Consider the following 18,796-nt stretch of genomic DNA (forward strand, 5'->3'; position numbering starts at 1 on the left):
GTAAAATCTTAGTTTAACTTAAACTGCAAGAATAGTCTTTCCACTGATCACCATCCAATCACAATATTAAATAACACTGCACAATAATGTTAATGATATTTAACCTATGCTTTTAAAAACAACCATGAGGGGCTTAATTATTTTTTCTTTTAAGAAGATTTAAAAAAAAACAAAAACACAAACGTGGAAGCGCATACCCAGCCACCTTGCTGAACGATGTCCTCGGCGGCATGGTCCTCCAGGAAAGTCACACCAAACTGCAGCAATGCACTCAAAGGTTCCTGACCACGTCTTGTCAACTCCAAAAGCATTTGCCGTAGCAAAATCAGAGGCACCAAAACCTTTAAGGCAAAGATGAGAGAGTAAAAAACAAACTGAAATTCTTACAGTTCATTTTATATGTTCAACTACTAGAAAATACACTCCAGTGCATCATAATGAACTCCATTTTTATTATAATAAAGGAAATAAAATAGTGACCCCTACCAGAATTTTTTAGAATAATGCATGTATGTTTTATACCACAGGGTGGTAGAAATAATATTATATGAAAACAACCGGGCCTGTGTGTGTGTGTGTGTGCGCGCGTGCGTGTGCGTGTGTAACAACATATGTATAGGAAATTCACTGAAGCATTATTTATAATAGCAAAAGACCGGAAACAACCCAACAGACCAAATTTTGGTCATCCAGTAAAATATCAAGTAGTTGTTAAAAAGAATAAGATCGTCCACTGCCCAACTACCAAGATTTACTTTCAGTGAAAAAAGATAAAGGAGAGTATGTACAATAATGGTACCATTATTCTTAACATTATTGTTAACAGAACATCTACACACATGTTTGTATTTCTGAAAAATACCTAAGAAACTGGTGATAGTGGTAGCCTAAAAAGAGGAAAGCTAGGTAAGTGGTGACAAGGGTGGGAAAATATTTTCAAGTGTATGTCTTCTGTACTTTGTGCATTTTGTACCATGGGCTTTTATTCTATTTGAAAACAAGAACTTTCAAAATTATGAGCTATCTTATACAAGTCATCAAAAACCAGAGGTGTTATTATCACTCCTTATAACCTTATGGCTCAATATTTTAAAATCATAAAAATTTACTTCGGAGACTAACTAGAGTCCCTTTCCTTCCAAAAATAACCCCTGCATACTGAAAAGAACTAAGTACTTTCAGTTAACTATCTGCATGCAATCTTTTCTGTCTAAAACATCAAGAGGTCTCCACATAACTGGGAAGGACCGTGAAAGGAAATGAAACCAATTCCAGTTTCCTGTCACTGACCCTCCAAGGTCATAGCTGAGGGATTACAACACATTTCTGCAAAAGAGGACAAACAGAAAAGACGATGAGTTTATATCCTCACTAATATTCTTTGGGTTTTTTTTTTTTTTAAGTAAAAGCAGCCCTGAAGGAATCTCTATCAAAGTCTGAAAGAAAAATGCAAAAAACATACATCTTCACTGTTTGACATTCTAAAAGAACTCCAGCCCCCAATGCAGTAAAAACCTTAGCACCAATGGAGGGGTACAGGGCTATAAAGAAGACTGTGTTAGGCTTTTTCTACAATCAGAAACCTGTTAACACTTTTGAAAACAGAAATGAACATGGGTGTTCATCCAGCCTAGTATTCTGTCTCAGCTGGAGCAGGAGAGGAGCTTGTGAACCAGCCCTGCAGACTCACATCACACCAGCTCCAAAGGCCTGGGACGTTCCATACCTCAAAACATTCTCATTTCCCATAATAATCTACGAACATGCATATTTTAAAGTTACTCATGTTTAAGCTCTATTACCTCTTAAAAAAATGAGTTGCAAATATTTCATACTTGCTATATAAAAATAACTCTTATTTGTTCCAAATTTACCTCTTTCATGTATCAGATGTAGTTGCCCCCATTTTACTATGTAATAATCTAGAGATAAATCTGTAATCCTCTTTCACTACTGTCTTTAGTCCTTAACCGTATTCCCTCTCATTCACTATACTTTTTACGCTGAAATCTACTAATTTTTTAGTCCGTTCTTCACATAGCAATTCCTCCACTGCTTTTATCATTTAAGTTATCCTTTCCTGGATCTTCTCCATCCCAATTACATCTTTCTTGAAATGCAGTGAGTGCAGAAACTTCCTTTTATAAGACTAACATCTTCTATTTCGTTGACAACACTCTTGGTTATACATGTCCTGTCTGCTTCACCTATGTGACACACTATCTTCAAGGACCCACTACACTTTATAATTTAGACTGTCTTTATGTACTCATACCCACTTGCCCTCTAATTGCTATGATCACACACAAAGCTTCATGAGTATTTCTACAACTGACCTCCATCAAGTCCGCATTTTATATCATGTGTACACCTGATATTTTTTGTACTTCACCTCCCACAGTATTAAAAAACTGTTAAAATAAAACTGGATCCCCAAGTATCCATTCCTAAAAGGTCCCACTATTTCTATCTCTAGCACTAAAAAGCAACCAAGCAGTCTTACATTTTGAATTCTTTTCTGTAAGTCATTTCCTTACTGGATAACAGGAATCGCACAACTCATGTAAGTTATTGGTTTGTTCAATAACTTCTGCAGTAGATGCTAAGGTGCTCCTGACCATCAGAAAAGGTTATCTCCACTCTCTGTCTCCCCATATACACCACGTGGTGTCTTCCTCCAACAGGTTATATGCACTTAGCTAACAGTGTTATCCGTCTACTAAAGAACGTATGAGCTTGCCTGGTGCAGAAATGACGTATATCAATTTATAGCTCCAAGAATCCCTTCCGGGAAAATACTGTGATGATAATTACACATTTTGGTCCATGAATCTACTCTTTAACCCTTCTATATCTCAGCAATTCTAGTAAACGTCACACCCCACAAATTTTATCTAAACCTAATCCATTGATTAGGTTTGAATGCCTTTGAAATATCTGCTTCAAAATAAAATTTAAGAGAAAACCAGACATTATGTGTCACTCAGTGTGATGTCACAGGAAATAGAGAACACCACCACTGACACGGTCTTGCCACAAAGATTAAACCTGAATATGATCAGGCCTCTAGAGCAACCTACCAATGGAAAGAAGATACAGTGGGCCCTTGAACAGCAAGGGTCTGAACCGGAGGAACCACGGGTACTGAGGGCTAACTCTAAGCGATACACTGAGTTCTCCCCACAGTAAATACTACAGTACTACCCCATCTGCAGATGCAGAACTGCATGTATGGAGGGATGCATGTATGGGACAGGAGAGCCAACTTTAAGTTATATGAAGATTTGCGGCTGGGGGGAGGGTCGGTGCCCCTAACCCCCACATTGTTCAAGGGTCAGCTGTGCATGTTAGCTGGCATCTCCGTGATGCAGTCAATAAAATCCAAGAGGTAGAAAATTTAACAGAACAAATAATCTGTAAGTAATTAGAGAAAAAAAATAAAAACAAAACCCAAGAGGAAGAGTAAGTCTGCAAATTAAGAGACTTAGGTCACATATTATGTGATCCTATGTATATAAAATGCCCGGAACAAGCAAATTCATACGGACAGAGTCAAGCCATATGGCCGGGGGCTGGAAGGAACAGGAAATGGGGAGTGACTACTCTAAGGTACGGGGCTTCTTTCCTGGAAGATAAAAATGTTCTGGAATTAGACAGTGGAGATGGCTGCACAACTCTGTGATTGTACTAAACAACATTAAACTGTATGTATCAGAAAAGTAAATTTTATGGTATATGAATTATATTTCAAAAAAATTTTTAAAGACAAGACATATCAACCAAATACAATGCATGAGCCTTGTCTGGATCTCGATTCAAACAAATCAGCTTAGGAAAATACCTTTGTGAAACAACTGGGAAAATTTGAATACTGAATAAATAGACTATGTGCTGGTATTAGAATGACTGTTAATATCTGAGGTGTAATCATGGTATTCTCAGTTGTTAAAAAAGGGATATAATTATCCTTGGAAATACATACTAATGTATTTATAAGGTGTGCTTCAAGGTAATCTAGGGGTACAGTGTGGGGAACAGATGAAACAAGACCAGACACATACTGAAAGCCACCGAGGCTGAGTGACGGACACGGGTTTGTTACATTATTCGCTCCGCTTTGTGCACGCCTGACATTTTAATAATGAAAGGTTTTAAAAGATGAGTGATGTAATATGCCAGTAAAACTTAACCGAGGCAAATAGTTCACTCCTCTTTGCTACCGTGTCTCTAAAGTCTGTTTACTACATGTGAGCACTGTGCCCTAACACTCTAGCGTTTCCCTTTAATGGCCACTCTCCTCTTTTTCTATAAGCAGGTAAGTTCATAGGAAAACCAATTCCCATGAGGAAAAATAAAAGAAAATTAAAGAATAACCTACAATTCTGAGATAACTACTATGGATTATTTAATGTTTTGGCATACATTCCAATTATTTTTCTTGGCATATACATACTATACAGCCTACATTTGTATATGTACTTTAAAAAAATCATTCTATTAATATGGGTTTGTGACAGCTTTATTCCTCCACTTCTTCTGATCTATTTAAAGAGCATTCTACCAAGATGCTTTTAAAATCCCTATACAGATGAACTGACATTCAGTTTGGAAACTTGGCATGCTTTGTGGACATTTTCTTCATCTGAGTCTTACGTACCTACCAGACAGCCATATTCATATAATGATGCTACATCAGAATTTTGCAAACATTCACGCAAAATATAAAATGCAAAATATGGGCTAATTGCTTAAATAAGCCAATCTGATTCTGATTGGGGTGGAAAGAGGCATTTCAGTTTCCTATCATAATAAGCCAGGTTCTTTTTAGCCCTAAAGGACTTAGGAGAGGGATACTGGATTCATCAGAGCAACTCATATTCTAATTGGCATGCTTCATTTACCTGAGGTGTTCAAGCCACAGCCTTGGCAAGATGAGAGACTAAAATGAGGCAGGGAATGGGAAAAAAGGACAGGTGAAGAGGGAGAGTGAAGACTGGGGTTTACTCCAATTTTTTAGGATAAGCATAGGATGGGGGGGTGGGGGAGGCAGGGAGACACACGAGAGTTCATTGTGACAGTCCTAGACAAGGGTGACAGGAAAAGAACATAAAATAGCGGGAGAAGGCTAGTCATATTAGGTATCTAAATATTTGTTGTTTGATATACTAAGAAATATATCATAGCCAAGCTCATTGTTATTTATAAAATGAGAGGTTTGTTTGTTTTATTCCACGAAAGCGAATGAAACAGTCAGATATTTTAACAAATTTTTTACAGCTAAGTAACATACTAAAACTCCATAATAGTGACTATTTGGTAACAAGGTTCCATGTGTTAAATCTAACATAATAGCCACTGTTTACAGAGTGCTTACTACAGGGCCAGACACTGCACTAAAATAAGCACTGAACCACACATCATGTCACTCAGTTCTAATAAAACTTCTGAAGTTAGTAGTATCATCTCCACTTCACATATGTGAAAATTAAGACTTCAAGTGCTTAATTCACCTGTCCAAAGATATGCAGCTAGTCAGTGGCAAAGCTGATACTGAAACAAGTCCGATTACAGGCCTATGATGCTAATGATTATGCTATAATGCCTCCAAAGCCTGTATTAAGGTGAGTAAAAATAATATACATCAATTAGGTACATAAGGTCACACAGTCTGGCTCACGGTAGTGACAATTCTGAGTAGAGGTGGCTATTTATAAAAATAACTGCACTGCACTTTCTCAGCCCCAGCACCACATCACTAAGGGCCAGACTTCCTCCTCAGTGAGCTGGACCACCCCCTACTGCACCCCCTGAGACTCGGCCTCCGCAAGGTGATAAGTGGATAATACACCCTGAGACGATGGGTCAGCAGCATGGTACAGTGGGAGAACACGAAGCTGGAATCAGAAGATCTCAGCTCCAGTGCCGGTTCCAAAATGTATTAGTCAAGGGGTCTTAAGCAAGTACTTTAACTTTTTTTTTTCCTGATTAATCACCTGACCTAACTAACTAGCTAACTAAACAACAAAACGAAAGTTAATAAAATTCATTCTGCCATCTCCGAGGGATGGTTGCAGTGCTCAGATGGTAAACTATCAGCACAACTGGGGCTATCCCTGTGAGAACCACAAGCTGTGTCCCCAAAACATACTCACCTGTGAACAAATGACCACCTGGAGAGAAATGTCACATCTAAGGCAGAGAAATGAAGAGATCATGGGAAATTCGGGACAGATGGGAAGGCAGATGGCACAACTATGGAACATGTGGTTCTGCGCCAGCCTTAATCAGAAACACTGCATAACACAGCTGGATTTATGCATTAAACAACAAGCTCTAACAGTGTTCTCTTATACGATGCTAACAATCCCTCCTGTACTTTATCACTAACACACTAAAATCTTGTAAGAGAAAAGATAACTTGGTTTATACCTTATTCCAGCCGCTGGCATGAACTGTGGTCTCCAGTGTACATTCCCGGTATGCCTGATACGTCACTGGCCTGTAGAGATTTTTTTTAAAAGTCTGTGTCACAAAGAAGGAAAATTCTAAATTTCCAGATAAATAAACATACAGTCACTACTTTGCTGTTGAACTTTTTGCTAAAGTAACACAGATTTTTCAACATATAGTTTTCTATGAGACATGGCTTTCAACATTTGGTATGCACTTTTCTTTAAGCATTCTCTACAGGCTGAGATTTATGCTACGAGCTTGGGAAAGCAGTTTACAACATAAGAAGAGAAAAATATATAATAACAAATATTTTACAATTGCTTGAAACTTATCCAACAAGGCTTCTACATTGCAGATAAATATAAACACTTGGGTTATTAATACAGAATCAAGTAATAACAAATAACAAAAATTATCTCATTAATAAAATTGAAAGAACAAGTTAAACTTTTTTAACAAGTTAAAGGCAAAAAATGTAAAATATTTAAAAATTAAAGGGACACTGTCACTGGAAGACTTTTCAAACTGGGGACATAAGTTGGAATAAGCAAGGTCAATAAAGGAGCTCTGTGTTTAACCTGGAGTCCTGGGACACCCAACCCTGGGGCGGGGCTCTCCTTCTGATGATTCCTGTCGTACAGACACTCGTTTATGGAGGGGATGGATGTGAGTGCTGCGTTCTCAGCGTGGGCCCATGTGCAAATTAACATCAACGACAAAGACACTCCATAGCAACTTACACGGGAAGGCACCAAGGCTCCTGGACAACAGATTTAGTAAAGATTTACCTCCCCCCTCCCCCCACCGCCTTTTGTTGGCAAAGAATTAACATATATGTAAAAAAGGAGAGGAGTCTTGCTTTTATAGGATTTTAAAATCCATTCCAAAGGCATTTTCTGCTCTGACCACCCCGTGGTGGTCTCTTCAGCCTATGAATATTTAAGATTGATAACAGGTACACTTACTGGTAGCCTATTGCTATGTTTTATATTTTTATGTATTTGTGTTTTATATTCTATTGCATAGTAGGAAACTGAAGCTCAGAAAAGCTAAGAGACTGCCCCAAATCCACAGGGCTGCAAGCAGCAACAGAGGAATAGGAATTCACACCCAGTTAGTGCTGTGGCTCCAAAGGACACGCCGCTGCTCCTAGGATTTTGAAATGGGCCACGACACACTGATGCCCCATGTAGCCAACGAGCATCTGGACCAGGGTAACGAGGTCCAATAATCCTCAGTATTATTGAGGAACACACCAGACTGCAGAGACTCGCTAAAAAGAAAGAACCTACGACATCTCACCAATAATTTTTATAATAAATACATGTTCCAACTATAATAGTTTTAACACATTGAGTTACATAAAATATATTTAAAATCTGTATGTAATATTTTTACGTGGCTGCTAGAAAATTTTAAATTACATACATGTGACCTGCATTTATCTGCTGGACAGCGTGTGGCTCTAGATGTTTCAGAGAACAGTTCTGATGACACAGGTATAGTTCTTTTCTGTAAGTCACTATAACGTAACAGCACAGTGACACTGAGGAGTTAAGATACGAGGGATGTGACCGTCTTAGTAAGATGTTGTGTGCGACCTTCCTGCTATCGCACTGCCATTAAAGTAAGCGTACAACTGTCTGAAGATCCGGGCGACACACTAGGTGGCTGTGACACAGGCCTGAAGCAGACACGCTACCGTCTAAACTGCCTCTTGCTCCCTGCAGCTCTGCTTGCGTGCGTCAGTCCCTTCACGTCCTTTCCTGAACTGCCTGCTGCGCTGTGCACCATGCCAGTCCTTACGCGGAATCTGTCTATCAGGCTAAAGTACTTTAGCATCCTTCAGAATGAAACATGATCTGAAACATTATACGTACACACATATATGCACATAAAAGATCCAGCAGATTAAAACACTCAAAAGAAATCTTTTTTTTTTTTTTTGCGGTACGCGGGCCTCTCACTGCTGTGGCCTCTCCCGTTGCGGAGCACAGGCTCCGGACGCGCAGGCTCAGCGGCCATGGATCACGGGCCCAGCCGCTCCGCGGCATGTGGGATCTTCCCGGACCAGGGCACGAACCCGTGTCCCCTGCATCGGCAGGCGGACTCTCAACCACTGCGTCACCAGAGAAGCCCTCAAAGGAAATCTTAAACGTAGAAAAATAAGTAGTTAAAAAATCAGCCCTATCTAATGAGCTACTTGAATTCAGCAAAGAAGCAAGAGGAGGGGAAAAACTTTTCTTTTTCTTTTTTTTTTGGGGGGGCCACACTGTGCAGCTCACAGAATCTTAGATCCCCGGACCAGGGATCGAACCTGTGCCCTCGGCAGTGAAATGGCAAAGTCCTAACCACTGGACTGCCAGGGAATTCAAGGGGAAAAACTTTTCAGATTGCTGGTGCTTGGCTGTATGAAGAGTTGAGGATTAGTTTCCCTACTTTAACAAAACTGTTTGGGGGAATAACTGGTATTTTCCACCTTAAAAATACGGCCATCAGGGCTTCCCTGGTGGCGCAGTGGTTGGGAGTCCGCCTGCCGATGCAGGGGTCGGGGGTTCGTGCCCCGGTCTGGGGGGGGTCCCGCGTGCCGCGGAGCGGCTGGGCCCGTGGGCCGTGGCGGCTGGGCCTGCGAGTCCGGAGCCTGTGCTCCACAACGGGAGAGGCCGCGGCGGTGAGAGGCCTGCGTACCGCAAAAAAAAAAAAAAAAAAAAAAAATACTGCCATCAACCTGTATAATGCTTCTAGTTCAACATCAGTTATTTTCAGGATATTAATAACTTTTTGAAGTTGTTAAGCTTTGGGGGAAAACAAAACAAATATTCATCCAAGACTGTATTTTTTTTTTTTTTTCTTTTTGAGGTATGTGGGCCTCTCACTGTTGTGGCCTCTCCCGTTGCAGAGCACAGGCTCCGGATGCGCAGGCCCAGAGGCCACGGCTCACGGGCCCAGCCGCTCCGTGGCATATGGGATCCTCCCAGACCGGGGCACGAACCCGTATCCCCTGCATCGGCAGGCGGACTCTTAACCACTGCGCCACCAGGGAGGCCCCAAGACTGTATTTTTTAAAATATAATTTACTTTGTAGTGAAAAGATCAATTTGTCCTGTAGGTCATGAAAAGGACTCCAAATACATATACTATATTACTGTTCTTCACATACATTGTACATATATAAAACTATAATGCGGTTCTTTGGAGAGCTCGTAATATCCCAGTAAAGTTGAAATGAACAGAGAAGCGATGACAGAGTGAAATGACTTGACACAAATAGTCTGCATCAAAGCTGGAGACCATTTTTTGCCTTATGCTTCTCAGTTACTTTACTCCCAGTCCCAACTGCTTTTACAAGTTCTTTATGTTTGTATTGGCCAAACAGTAAGCTCCTTCAAATCTAAGATGAAAGCTCAATATACAAACTCCATGCAAGTATGGCTGCTCTGGCTTAAGAAGAGTGCAGCGGGCCCAACCACCGCCCCTCACCTCCTCACAGCACTCTGAAAGCCACTGCTGTGCCTCCAGATTTCCTGTCTCGGTTTTACTTCCCCACACCCAGAATTTTCTCTCCACATTTATTTTTAAACTTTCTATGTATAAAGTTAAGAAAATCCAAATATGATTTTCATTTCACTGTTTCTTATGTATAGCTGGGATTTTTACATTTGCTCATGTCACCAAAATATGCGGAAACAAACTGAATCATCCTTAAACCCAAATTGCTTTCTTCTAACAAATGGTAATGTATAACCGTTGCCTTTGTGAAAGTTAGGGATTACTTTACTACAACAGTAATTTGGCATCTGAATGTTGGCCCCTTGAGTGAAGGAACAGTCTTCACCTTGTTTTAGTCATCTATCTTCATTAAACCAAACTTTTTTTTTTTTTTTTTTCCGTACGCGGGCCTCTCACTGTTGTGGCCTCTCCCGTTGCGGAGCACAGGCTCCGGATGCGCAGGCTCAGCGGCCATGGCTCACGGGCCCAGCCGCTCCGCGGCATATGGGATCCTCCCAGACCGGGGCACGAACCCGTATCCCCTGCATCGGCAGGCGGACTCTCAACCACTGCGCCACCAGGGAGGCCCTAAACCAAACATTTTTTAAAATTCACACCAATCTGTTAATGATTCTCATCAAAGAATTAAGGGAAACAAATTTTTAAGGTTTACCATAAATGACTTGGTTCTACTTCATATACTTTCATGATGAGCTTCTTGCCTCTGGCTTTAACAGCCAGCACGACAGCTAGGAAAGAAGTTCCCACAGCAGGACTGTGGCAGCGGTTCCACAGGTAGGTGTGCACCCCCGAAGTGGAGCAACAGCCAGGACGCCCCAAATGGAGACACAACGTCAATCCCGCAGTACAATGAAGAAAACCCCAGTCACTCCACTAACGCTGGTCACGAGGGAGTGCTGATAAAAAATGGTCAGCACAAGTGAAACAGCTTGTGTTTACAACCGGTGAAAGCATTTGTGGAAACCTGACAGCCCAACAAGTCAATACAAATGGTCAAATTCATGCTGGAACAGTTAAATCACTGCTCAAAACACAAACAGAGATGACTTGGGAAATCAAAAAAAGAAAAACTGAAGACAAGTAAGTGAGAAAAGAAGTGACACTGTTCACCTAAAACAGAGGCTTAAGAGCACAGAGGCCGTGGGGACTCACCGGCTGAGGAGCGTCTGCAAGGCCCCGAGCAGAGGCGCCCTCAGCTCCTGCGACGCCTTCTCCCCGAGGTGAGCCAAGCAGTCCTCTATGGAGCTGTCGGGGTTTGCAGGGCTGAACACGGGCGAAGTGTGGCGGTCGAAGCCTGTGCTGGCGAAGGCTGAAGATGACAGAAGGAAAACCCAAGTTAATGAGCAATGCCAGAAGCTGTGCTGTAAAAGCTCAGGGGGTTGGGATGCCAACTACTGGGGACTAGCTAACAGTTAGTTATAAGCCACTTTAAAATGTCAGATAATCGTTATGGGATATTAATGTTTCCTTTGAAAGGCCTTCAATTTAGAGGTTTTCTTTTTTTTAAGGAAAGATTTTTATGAAAAATCTTAGTTTCAAAGAAGAAAAAGGCTAAACTGACATGGCAAAATACACAAACCAATTCTGTATATTACCGCAGACCCATTCAGTCCAAGAATGATAAATGAGAGCAACTGCCAGCTCTATCACCCCTCTCTTAAGATTTGTTTTTACCTTTACAAATGTGGCTCTTCTTAAACCAGATTCTCATCAGTTATTCCACCTTAGAGGACCCCATGACTTTCACTCCCTTTCAGAGTGACCTTCCAGACTCGCACTCACGCACACGGATGTAATTCACAAGTATACAAGCTGCCCGCTCACACAGCCAGCTTCTCCTCTGCTTCCTCACTCCCTGTTACACAGACGCAGCCCTGCTCTAACCGCAGGAAGGAGAGGCCAGATCATCCCTGGTCCAGGGTACAAATGGGATGCAGGGCACAGACTTCCAGGAAAGCAGGTGGCCTGTACCCACTCCCAAGGGTTATCAATAACCTCCATAAAGCATTTATTGCATTAATCCAAAGCCTGCTCCTAGAAGGCTGCAAATTTCACTAGAGTTAAGTATGTATTTCTTCAAGAAATATATACATGGCTACAAAGTTCACAGATGCTGCATGGTCTGAGCAGGCCTGAGAACGCCCACTCTGATGCTAAGTCTTGGGGAATACAGGTTCGATGAGGAAGTGCATATAAGCCTTCGCTGCCATTTTCTTTTCTGTCTTTTGCCCATTTTGCCATGCAGTACTGTTGTCAGAAATGGACAAGGATTAAAACAGAATTATAACATTAATCAGTTAAAAATGTCAGTAAAGGAAAATAAAAGAGAACATTAACATTAGGTTTCTGGATTTTTGTAAATTTCTATTTATATTTTTTCTTTACTAACAGGGAGCTGATTTATAAACATGATTTCTGGGTTTTTTTGTTAAAAATTACTGGGCAGGGAATTCCTTGGCAGTCCAGTGGTTAGGACTCAGCACTTTCACTGCCATGGGCCCAGGTTTGATCCCTGGTCGGGAACTAAGATCCAGCAAGCCGTGTGGCATGGCCAAAAAAAAAAAAAAAAAAAAAAAAAAAAACCCAAAAAAAGAAAAATAAAAAAATAAAAATTACTGGGCAATACACATCTACACAAAAACTTGAACATGAATATTCATAGCATCATTATACATAATAGCCAAAAAGTGGAAACAACCTAAATATCTATCAACTGATGAATGGATAAACAAAATATGCTGTATCTACACAGTGGGATATTATTCCTCATACAATGGGATGAAGTACTGATCTGTGCTACCACGTGGATGACCCTTGAAAATACTATGCTAAGTGAAAGAGCCAGTCACAAAACACCACCCAGTGTATGATTCCATTTACGTGTAGACCCATAATAGGCAAATGCATGGAGACAGAAGGCAGATGGATTGGGGATGGAGACAGGGGACTGGTGGGACTAGAAGTGGGAAGTTACTGTCAAAGTATATAGTGTTTCTTTTGGTGGTGTTAAGAATGTTATCACTGCCACCACCATCTATAGCACATGAAAAATGAAAGCACGCTTACATTTCTCCCTTTAGTGTTATTAATATAAAGATATCAATCACACTGAAGGGAAAGTAGTACCTTAACATGACTGTTTAGTCCATTACTTAACACCAGAAAAGGCTCCATCTACTCTGTTGGGTATAGTTTAGAAACTTATAAACAGATTCCCCCAGGAAAGAAAGAGGTACGTTCTAGTTTCACCTATAATCCCAGACCCATGAAGCAGTGTAATGAAATGTTGTGAACACTCCACTGTAAAAAAAACAAACAAACAAACAAACAAACAAAAAAAACACCAAACAACCCACCAATTAACTAGGAAAATAAGGATAAAGAGACCTTCAGCAATTTCTTTGTCCAGGGATTTTAGCTCTTCTTCAATTTCAGTTTTAACTTTTAATAAAACTTCTTGATCCAGAGATTGTGAAGCTATATCCTGTTGAACCCCTGAAACCAATAAGAAAGGTTACTAGTGAAAGAGGGGGAAAGAAAACATTAGAATATGGGTAGGATTTTAAGCATTAAGTCAGAAAATACAAAATCAAAACTCATTATCTTGACTAAGGGCTAGGAGATAATATAAAGATGAGGAAGCTGAGGCCTGGGTAGGTTGTCCCACGACTACGGAGGAGCTGTGACTGGAATTCAGGCCCGTGTGAGTACAGAGCCACTAATGCAGGCTGTGTCCTCCTCCTCATCTGGTTGGGCTGCTAGGAAGGAAACAGCTCAGAAACAGTTCTGACATAACAGAAAAGGAAACCTAAAAGGCTGTCTAGATCAGTGATAATGTCTCCTGAAAATGACATTCATGGCCCCTTACCTTCACATCTTCATGCAAACTGCAGCTCAAGAGAAGGCCCATTATCATCAAAAGATTTATATCCTCCAAATTAAGAAAACCATGAATATACCAAAAGTATGGGGCACAAGCTATTCTCATGCAGTAAAAGGAAAAGTAAGGTCCTGGTCTGTAGCACAGAACGGAGAACAAAGAGGAAGACTCCAAAGGAGAAAAATAAACCAGATGCTTAACAATGTACTAACTTTTCCTGCCCCAGATAGCTGGGGCAGAGTGTCATCATTCCATCTGAAACACTGAATCCAACTATGATGGCTCACTCCTCCCATTCAGAATGTATTATATTCAGAATGTATTTATCTTATATATTCCCAGTACTTTTACAGTTGTTTGTATCACTGACAAGTTTTATAAACAGAGGTTTTAGGCTTTAATATGCTTTCATCCTTTGCAAACAAAAAATTCTGAATTCAAAGATGAGCTTACTAATTTAATTTAGGTCAAGAAACTTATAGCATCTGCAGGCCTTTAAAATTCATTTGAAAAATAAAAGGTTAATAAACATTTCTGTATCTCACAGATTATCTGATTAGATTTCAACTTTCAAAGTTGACAAAAATAATTTTTCTTCAGGCTACATAAAACACTTTCCTTCTGAGCTGAGACTAACTAAAATAAAACTCAGACCCTCAAAAGGTTTTTCTGTGGAAAATATAAAATTCCTTAGGTATTTCTAGTTGAAATGCAACAGAAAGGATCCCCTCAATGTCATGGTTAATATATATTTTATTTAATGACATTTCATTTAACATTTCTGCCTATATATATATATATATATATATATATATATGTCTTAGTTGAAACTACATACATAAAAATTTTAAAACATTACCTAAAACAATATGCTACTAAACAACCAGTGGGTCACTGAAGAAATCAAAACAGAAATTTAAAAATACCTGGAGACAAACGGAGATAGAAACACAAGAATCCCAAATCCACGAGACGCAGCAAAAGCAGTTCTAAGAGGGCAGCTTGTAACAATACAAGCCTACCTCAGGAATAAGAAAAATCTCAAATAACCAACCTAACCTTACACCTAAAAGAACTACAAAAAGAAGAACAAACGAAGCACAAAGTTAGAAGAAAAGAAATCATAAAGATCAGAGCAGAAATAAATGAAATAGAGGCTAAACTCAGAAAAGATCAATGAAACTAAGAGCTGGTTATTTGAAAAGCTAAACAAAATTGATAAACCTTTAGCCAGACTCATGAAGAAAAAAAGAGAGAACCCAAGTAAAATAAAAAGTGAAAGAGGAGAAGGTACAATCCACACCACAGAAACACAAAGGATCATAAGAGACTACTATAAACAACTGTACACCAATAAAATGGACAGCCTAGAAGAAATGAATAAATTCCTTGAAACATGCAATCTCCCAAGACTGAATCAGGAAGAAATAGAAAATATGAATAGACCCACTGCCAGTAATAAAATTGAATCAGTAATTAAAAACTTCTCCCAGGGCTCCCCTGCTGGCACAGTGGTTGAGAGTCTGCCTGCCGATGCAGGGGGACGTGGGTTCATGACCCAGTCCGGGAAGATCCCACATGCCGTGAAGCGGCTGGGCCCGTGAGCCATGGCCGCTGAGCCTGCGCGTCCAGAGCCCGTGCTCCGCAACAGGAGAGGCCACAACAGTGAGAGGCCCGCGTACCGCAAAAAAACAAAACAATAAAAAAAACACACCTCTCCCAAAACAGAAGTCCTGGACCAGACAGCTTCACAGGTGAATTCTACCAAACATTTAGAGAGGAGTTAATATTGTACCAATCCTTCTCAAACTATTCCAAAAAATTGCAGAGGAATGAATGCTTCCAATCTGATTCCATGAGGCCAGCATCAACCCAATACCAAAACCAGACAAAGATATCACAAAAAAAGAAAATTATAAGCCAATATCACTGATGAACACAGATGCAAAAATCTTCAACAAACCATTAGCAAACCAACTCCAACAATACACAGTACACTAAAAGGATTATACACCACGATCAAGTGGAATTTATTCCAGGGATGCAAGGATGGGTCAATATCTGCAAATCAATCAATGCTATACACCACCTTAACAAACTGAAGAATAAAAATCATATGACCATCTCAACAGATGCAGGAAAAGCTTTTGATGAAATTCAAAAGCTTTTATGATATTTATGATAAAAACTCTCAACCCATTTATGATAAAAAAAAAAACTCTCAACAAAGTGGGTAAAGAGAGAATATACCTCAACATAATAAAGGCCATATATGACAACCCCACAGCTAACACAAAAGACCCTGAATAGCCAAAACAATCTTGAGAAAGAAGAACAAATCTGGAGGTATCACACTCCTGATTGCAAACTATACTACAAAGCTACAGGAATCAAAACAATATGGTACTGGCACAAAAACAGACACAAAGATCAATGGAACAAAACAGAGAGCCTGGAAATAAACCTATGCTTATATGGGCAATTAATCTACAACAATAGAGGCAATAGGGAAAAGATAGCATCTTCCATAAATGTTGGAAGGGACTTCCCTGGTGGTCCAGAGGGTAAGACTCCTTGCTCCCAATGCAGGTGACCCGGGGTTCAACCCCTGATCGGGGAACTAGATCCCACATGCATGCTACAACTAAGACTTCGCATGCCACAACTAAGAAGTCCACATGCTGCAACTAAAATATCCCACATGCTGCAACAAAGATCCCACATACTGCAACTAAAACCCAGAGCAGCCAAAATAAACAAATAAATATTAAAATAAAAATGTTGGGATAACTGGACAGCTATATGCAAAGAATCAAACCGGAACACTTTCTCACACCATATACACACACAAGAAAACTCAAAATGGAGTAAAGGCTTATAAGACTTATAAGACCTGAAACCATAAAACTTCTAGAAGAAAACATAGGCAGTATGCTCTTTGACATGGATCTTAGCAATATTTTTTTGGATATGTCTCCTCAGGCAAGGCAAACACAAGCAAAAATAAATGGGATTACATTAAGCTAAAAAGATTTTGCACAGTGAAGAAAACTAGCCACAAAACAACAGCCTAATGAATGGGAGAAGATATTTGCAAATGATACTATCCAGAATATACGAAGAACACATACAACTAGACATTAAAAAAAAAAAACTCTATTAAAATTGGGCACAGGACCTCAACAGACATTCCAAAGAAGATGGCCACCAGGCACATGAAAAGATGCTCAACATCACTAATCATCAGAAAAATGCAAATCAAAACCACAATGAGATTATCACCTCACACCTGTCAGAATGGCTATTACCAAAAAGACAATAAATAACAAATGTTGGCGAGGTCGTGCACTGTTGATGGAAATGTAAATGATACAGCTGATATGGAAAACAATATGGTGGTTCCTCAAAAAATTAAAAATAGAACTACCTTACAATCCAGGAATTCCACTTCCAGGTATTATTCTGAAGAAAATAATTCAAAAAGATACACACACACACACACACACACACACACAGAGGCACCCATGTTCATGCAGAACTATTTACAATAGCTAAGATATGGAAACAGCTTAAGTGTCCATCAACGGATGAATGGATAAAGAAGATTTGCTGTGTGTGTGTGTATGTGTGTGTGTGTGTGTGTGTGTGTGTGTGTGTGTGTGTAGGGTTGGCCAAAAAGTTCGTTTGGGTTTTTCTGTAAGATGTAACAGAAAAGCCCGAATGAATTTTTTGGCCAACCCAATACAATGGAATACTGCTCAAGTATTAAAAAAAAGAATGAAATCTTGCCATTTGTGACAACATGGATGGACCCAGAGGGTATCATGCTAAGTGAAATAAGTCAGACAGAGAAAGACAAATACCATATGATCTCACTTATATGTGGAATCTAAAAAAACAAAACAAATGAGCCAACATAAGAAAACAGAAACAGACTCATAGAGAACAAACAGGTGGTTGCCAGGGGGAGAGGGGTGAGGGAGAAGAGAAAAAAAACAAAACAGTAACCATGTGAGGTAATGAATGCTAATTAGCTTGCTTGTGGTAACCATTTCACAGTGTACTTTTATATGAAACCATCACGCAGTACACCTTAAATATATGCAATTTTTCTTAATTATACCTAATAAAGTTAATAAGTTTTTTAATAACACAAAACAGACACAGGGACTTCCCTGGTGGCGCAGTGGTTAAGAATCCGCCTGCCAATGCAGGGGACACAGGTTTGAGCTGTGGTCCGGGAAGTTCCCACACGCCGTGGAGCCACTAAACCCATGCGCCACAACTACTGAGCCCACAACGTGCCACAACTACTAAAGCCTGTGTGCCTAGAGCCCATGCTCCGCAACAAGAGAAGCCACTGTAATGATAAGCCCGCGCACTACAACGAAGAGTAGCCCCTGTTCGCTGCAACTAGAGAAAGCCCACACGCAGTATCAAAGACCCAACACAGCCAAAAATAAACAATTAAAAAAAAAATCTGCCTTCCAATGAAGGGGACAAGGGTTTGATCCCTGGTCAGGGAATTAAGATCCCGCGTGCCACCGGGCAACTAAGCCCAAGTGCCACAATTAGAGAGAAGCCCATGAACTGCAAAGAAAGATCCCGCATGCTGCAACTAAGACCTGACGCAGTCAAAAATAAATTTAAAAAAAAAAACACAATCTTACGCAAAATTTGAAGACGAAATGTATCCTATGAATAAGGTAATCTTTGTAAATTCTCATAAAGCATAAAAATCTATCATTACATATAGGTTTTGTTTTTCCAAATTTTTTTTACTGTGGTAAAATACATCTAACAAAATTTACCATCTTAACCATTTTTTTTTTTTTTTTTTTTTTGCTGTACGCGGGCCTCTCACTGCCGCGGCCTCTCCCGTTGCGGAGCACAGGCTCCGGACACACAGGCTCCGCGGCCATGGCTCGCGGGCCCAGCCGCTCCGCGGCATGC

The 18,796-nt window shown here is 40.1% G+C and overlaps 1 protein-coding gene across 3 annotated transcripts in view; it reads right to left on the bottom strand.

The window, feature by feature from the left end:
• Positions 1 to 18,796, bottom strand: part of BCL2L13 (BCL2 like 13) — a 62,364-nt gene that overhangs the window by 9,968 nt on the left and 33,600 nt on the right. For 2 of the 3 annotated variants that reach the window (XM_060111718.1, XM_060111719.1), the window contains 4 exons: positions 13,351 to 13,458; positions 11,116 to 11,272; positions 6,430 to 6,499; positions 198 to 341 (listed from right to left, as the gene is read on the bottom strand). In XM_060111718.1, the coding sequence (XP_059967701.1) occupies positions 198 to 341; positions 6,430 to 6,499; positions 11,116 to 11,272; positions 13,351 to 13,458 (479 nt within the window). Of the gene's footprint in view, positions 1 to 197; positions 342 to 6,429; positions 6,523 to 11,115; positions 11,273 to 13,350; positions 13,459 to 18,796 lie in introns of those variants that run through there. The other variant, XR_009533741.1, reaches the window with a different exon arrangement.

The sequence above is a fragment of the Mesoplodon densirostris genome, chromosome 11 (assembly GCF_025265405.1).
Source record: "Mesoplodon densirostris isolate mMesDen1 chromosome 11, mMesDen1 primary haplotype, whole genome shotgun sequence".
Taxonomy (NCBI): Eukaryota; Metazoa; Chordata; class Mammalia; order Artiodactyla; family Ziphiidae; genus Mesoplodon; species Mesoplodon densirostris.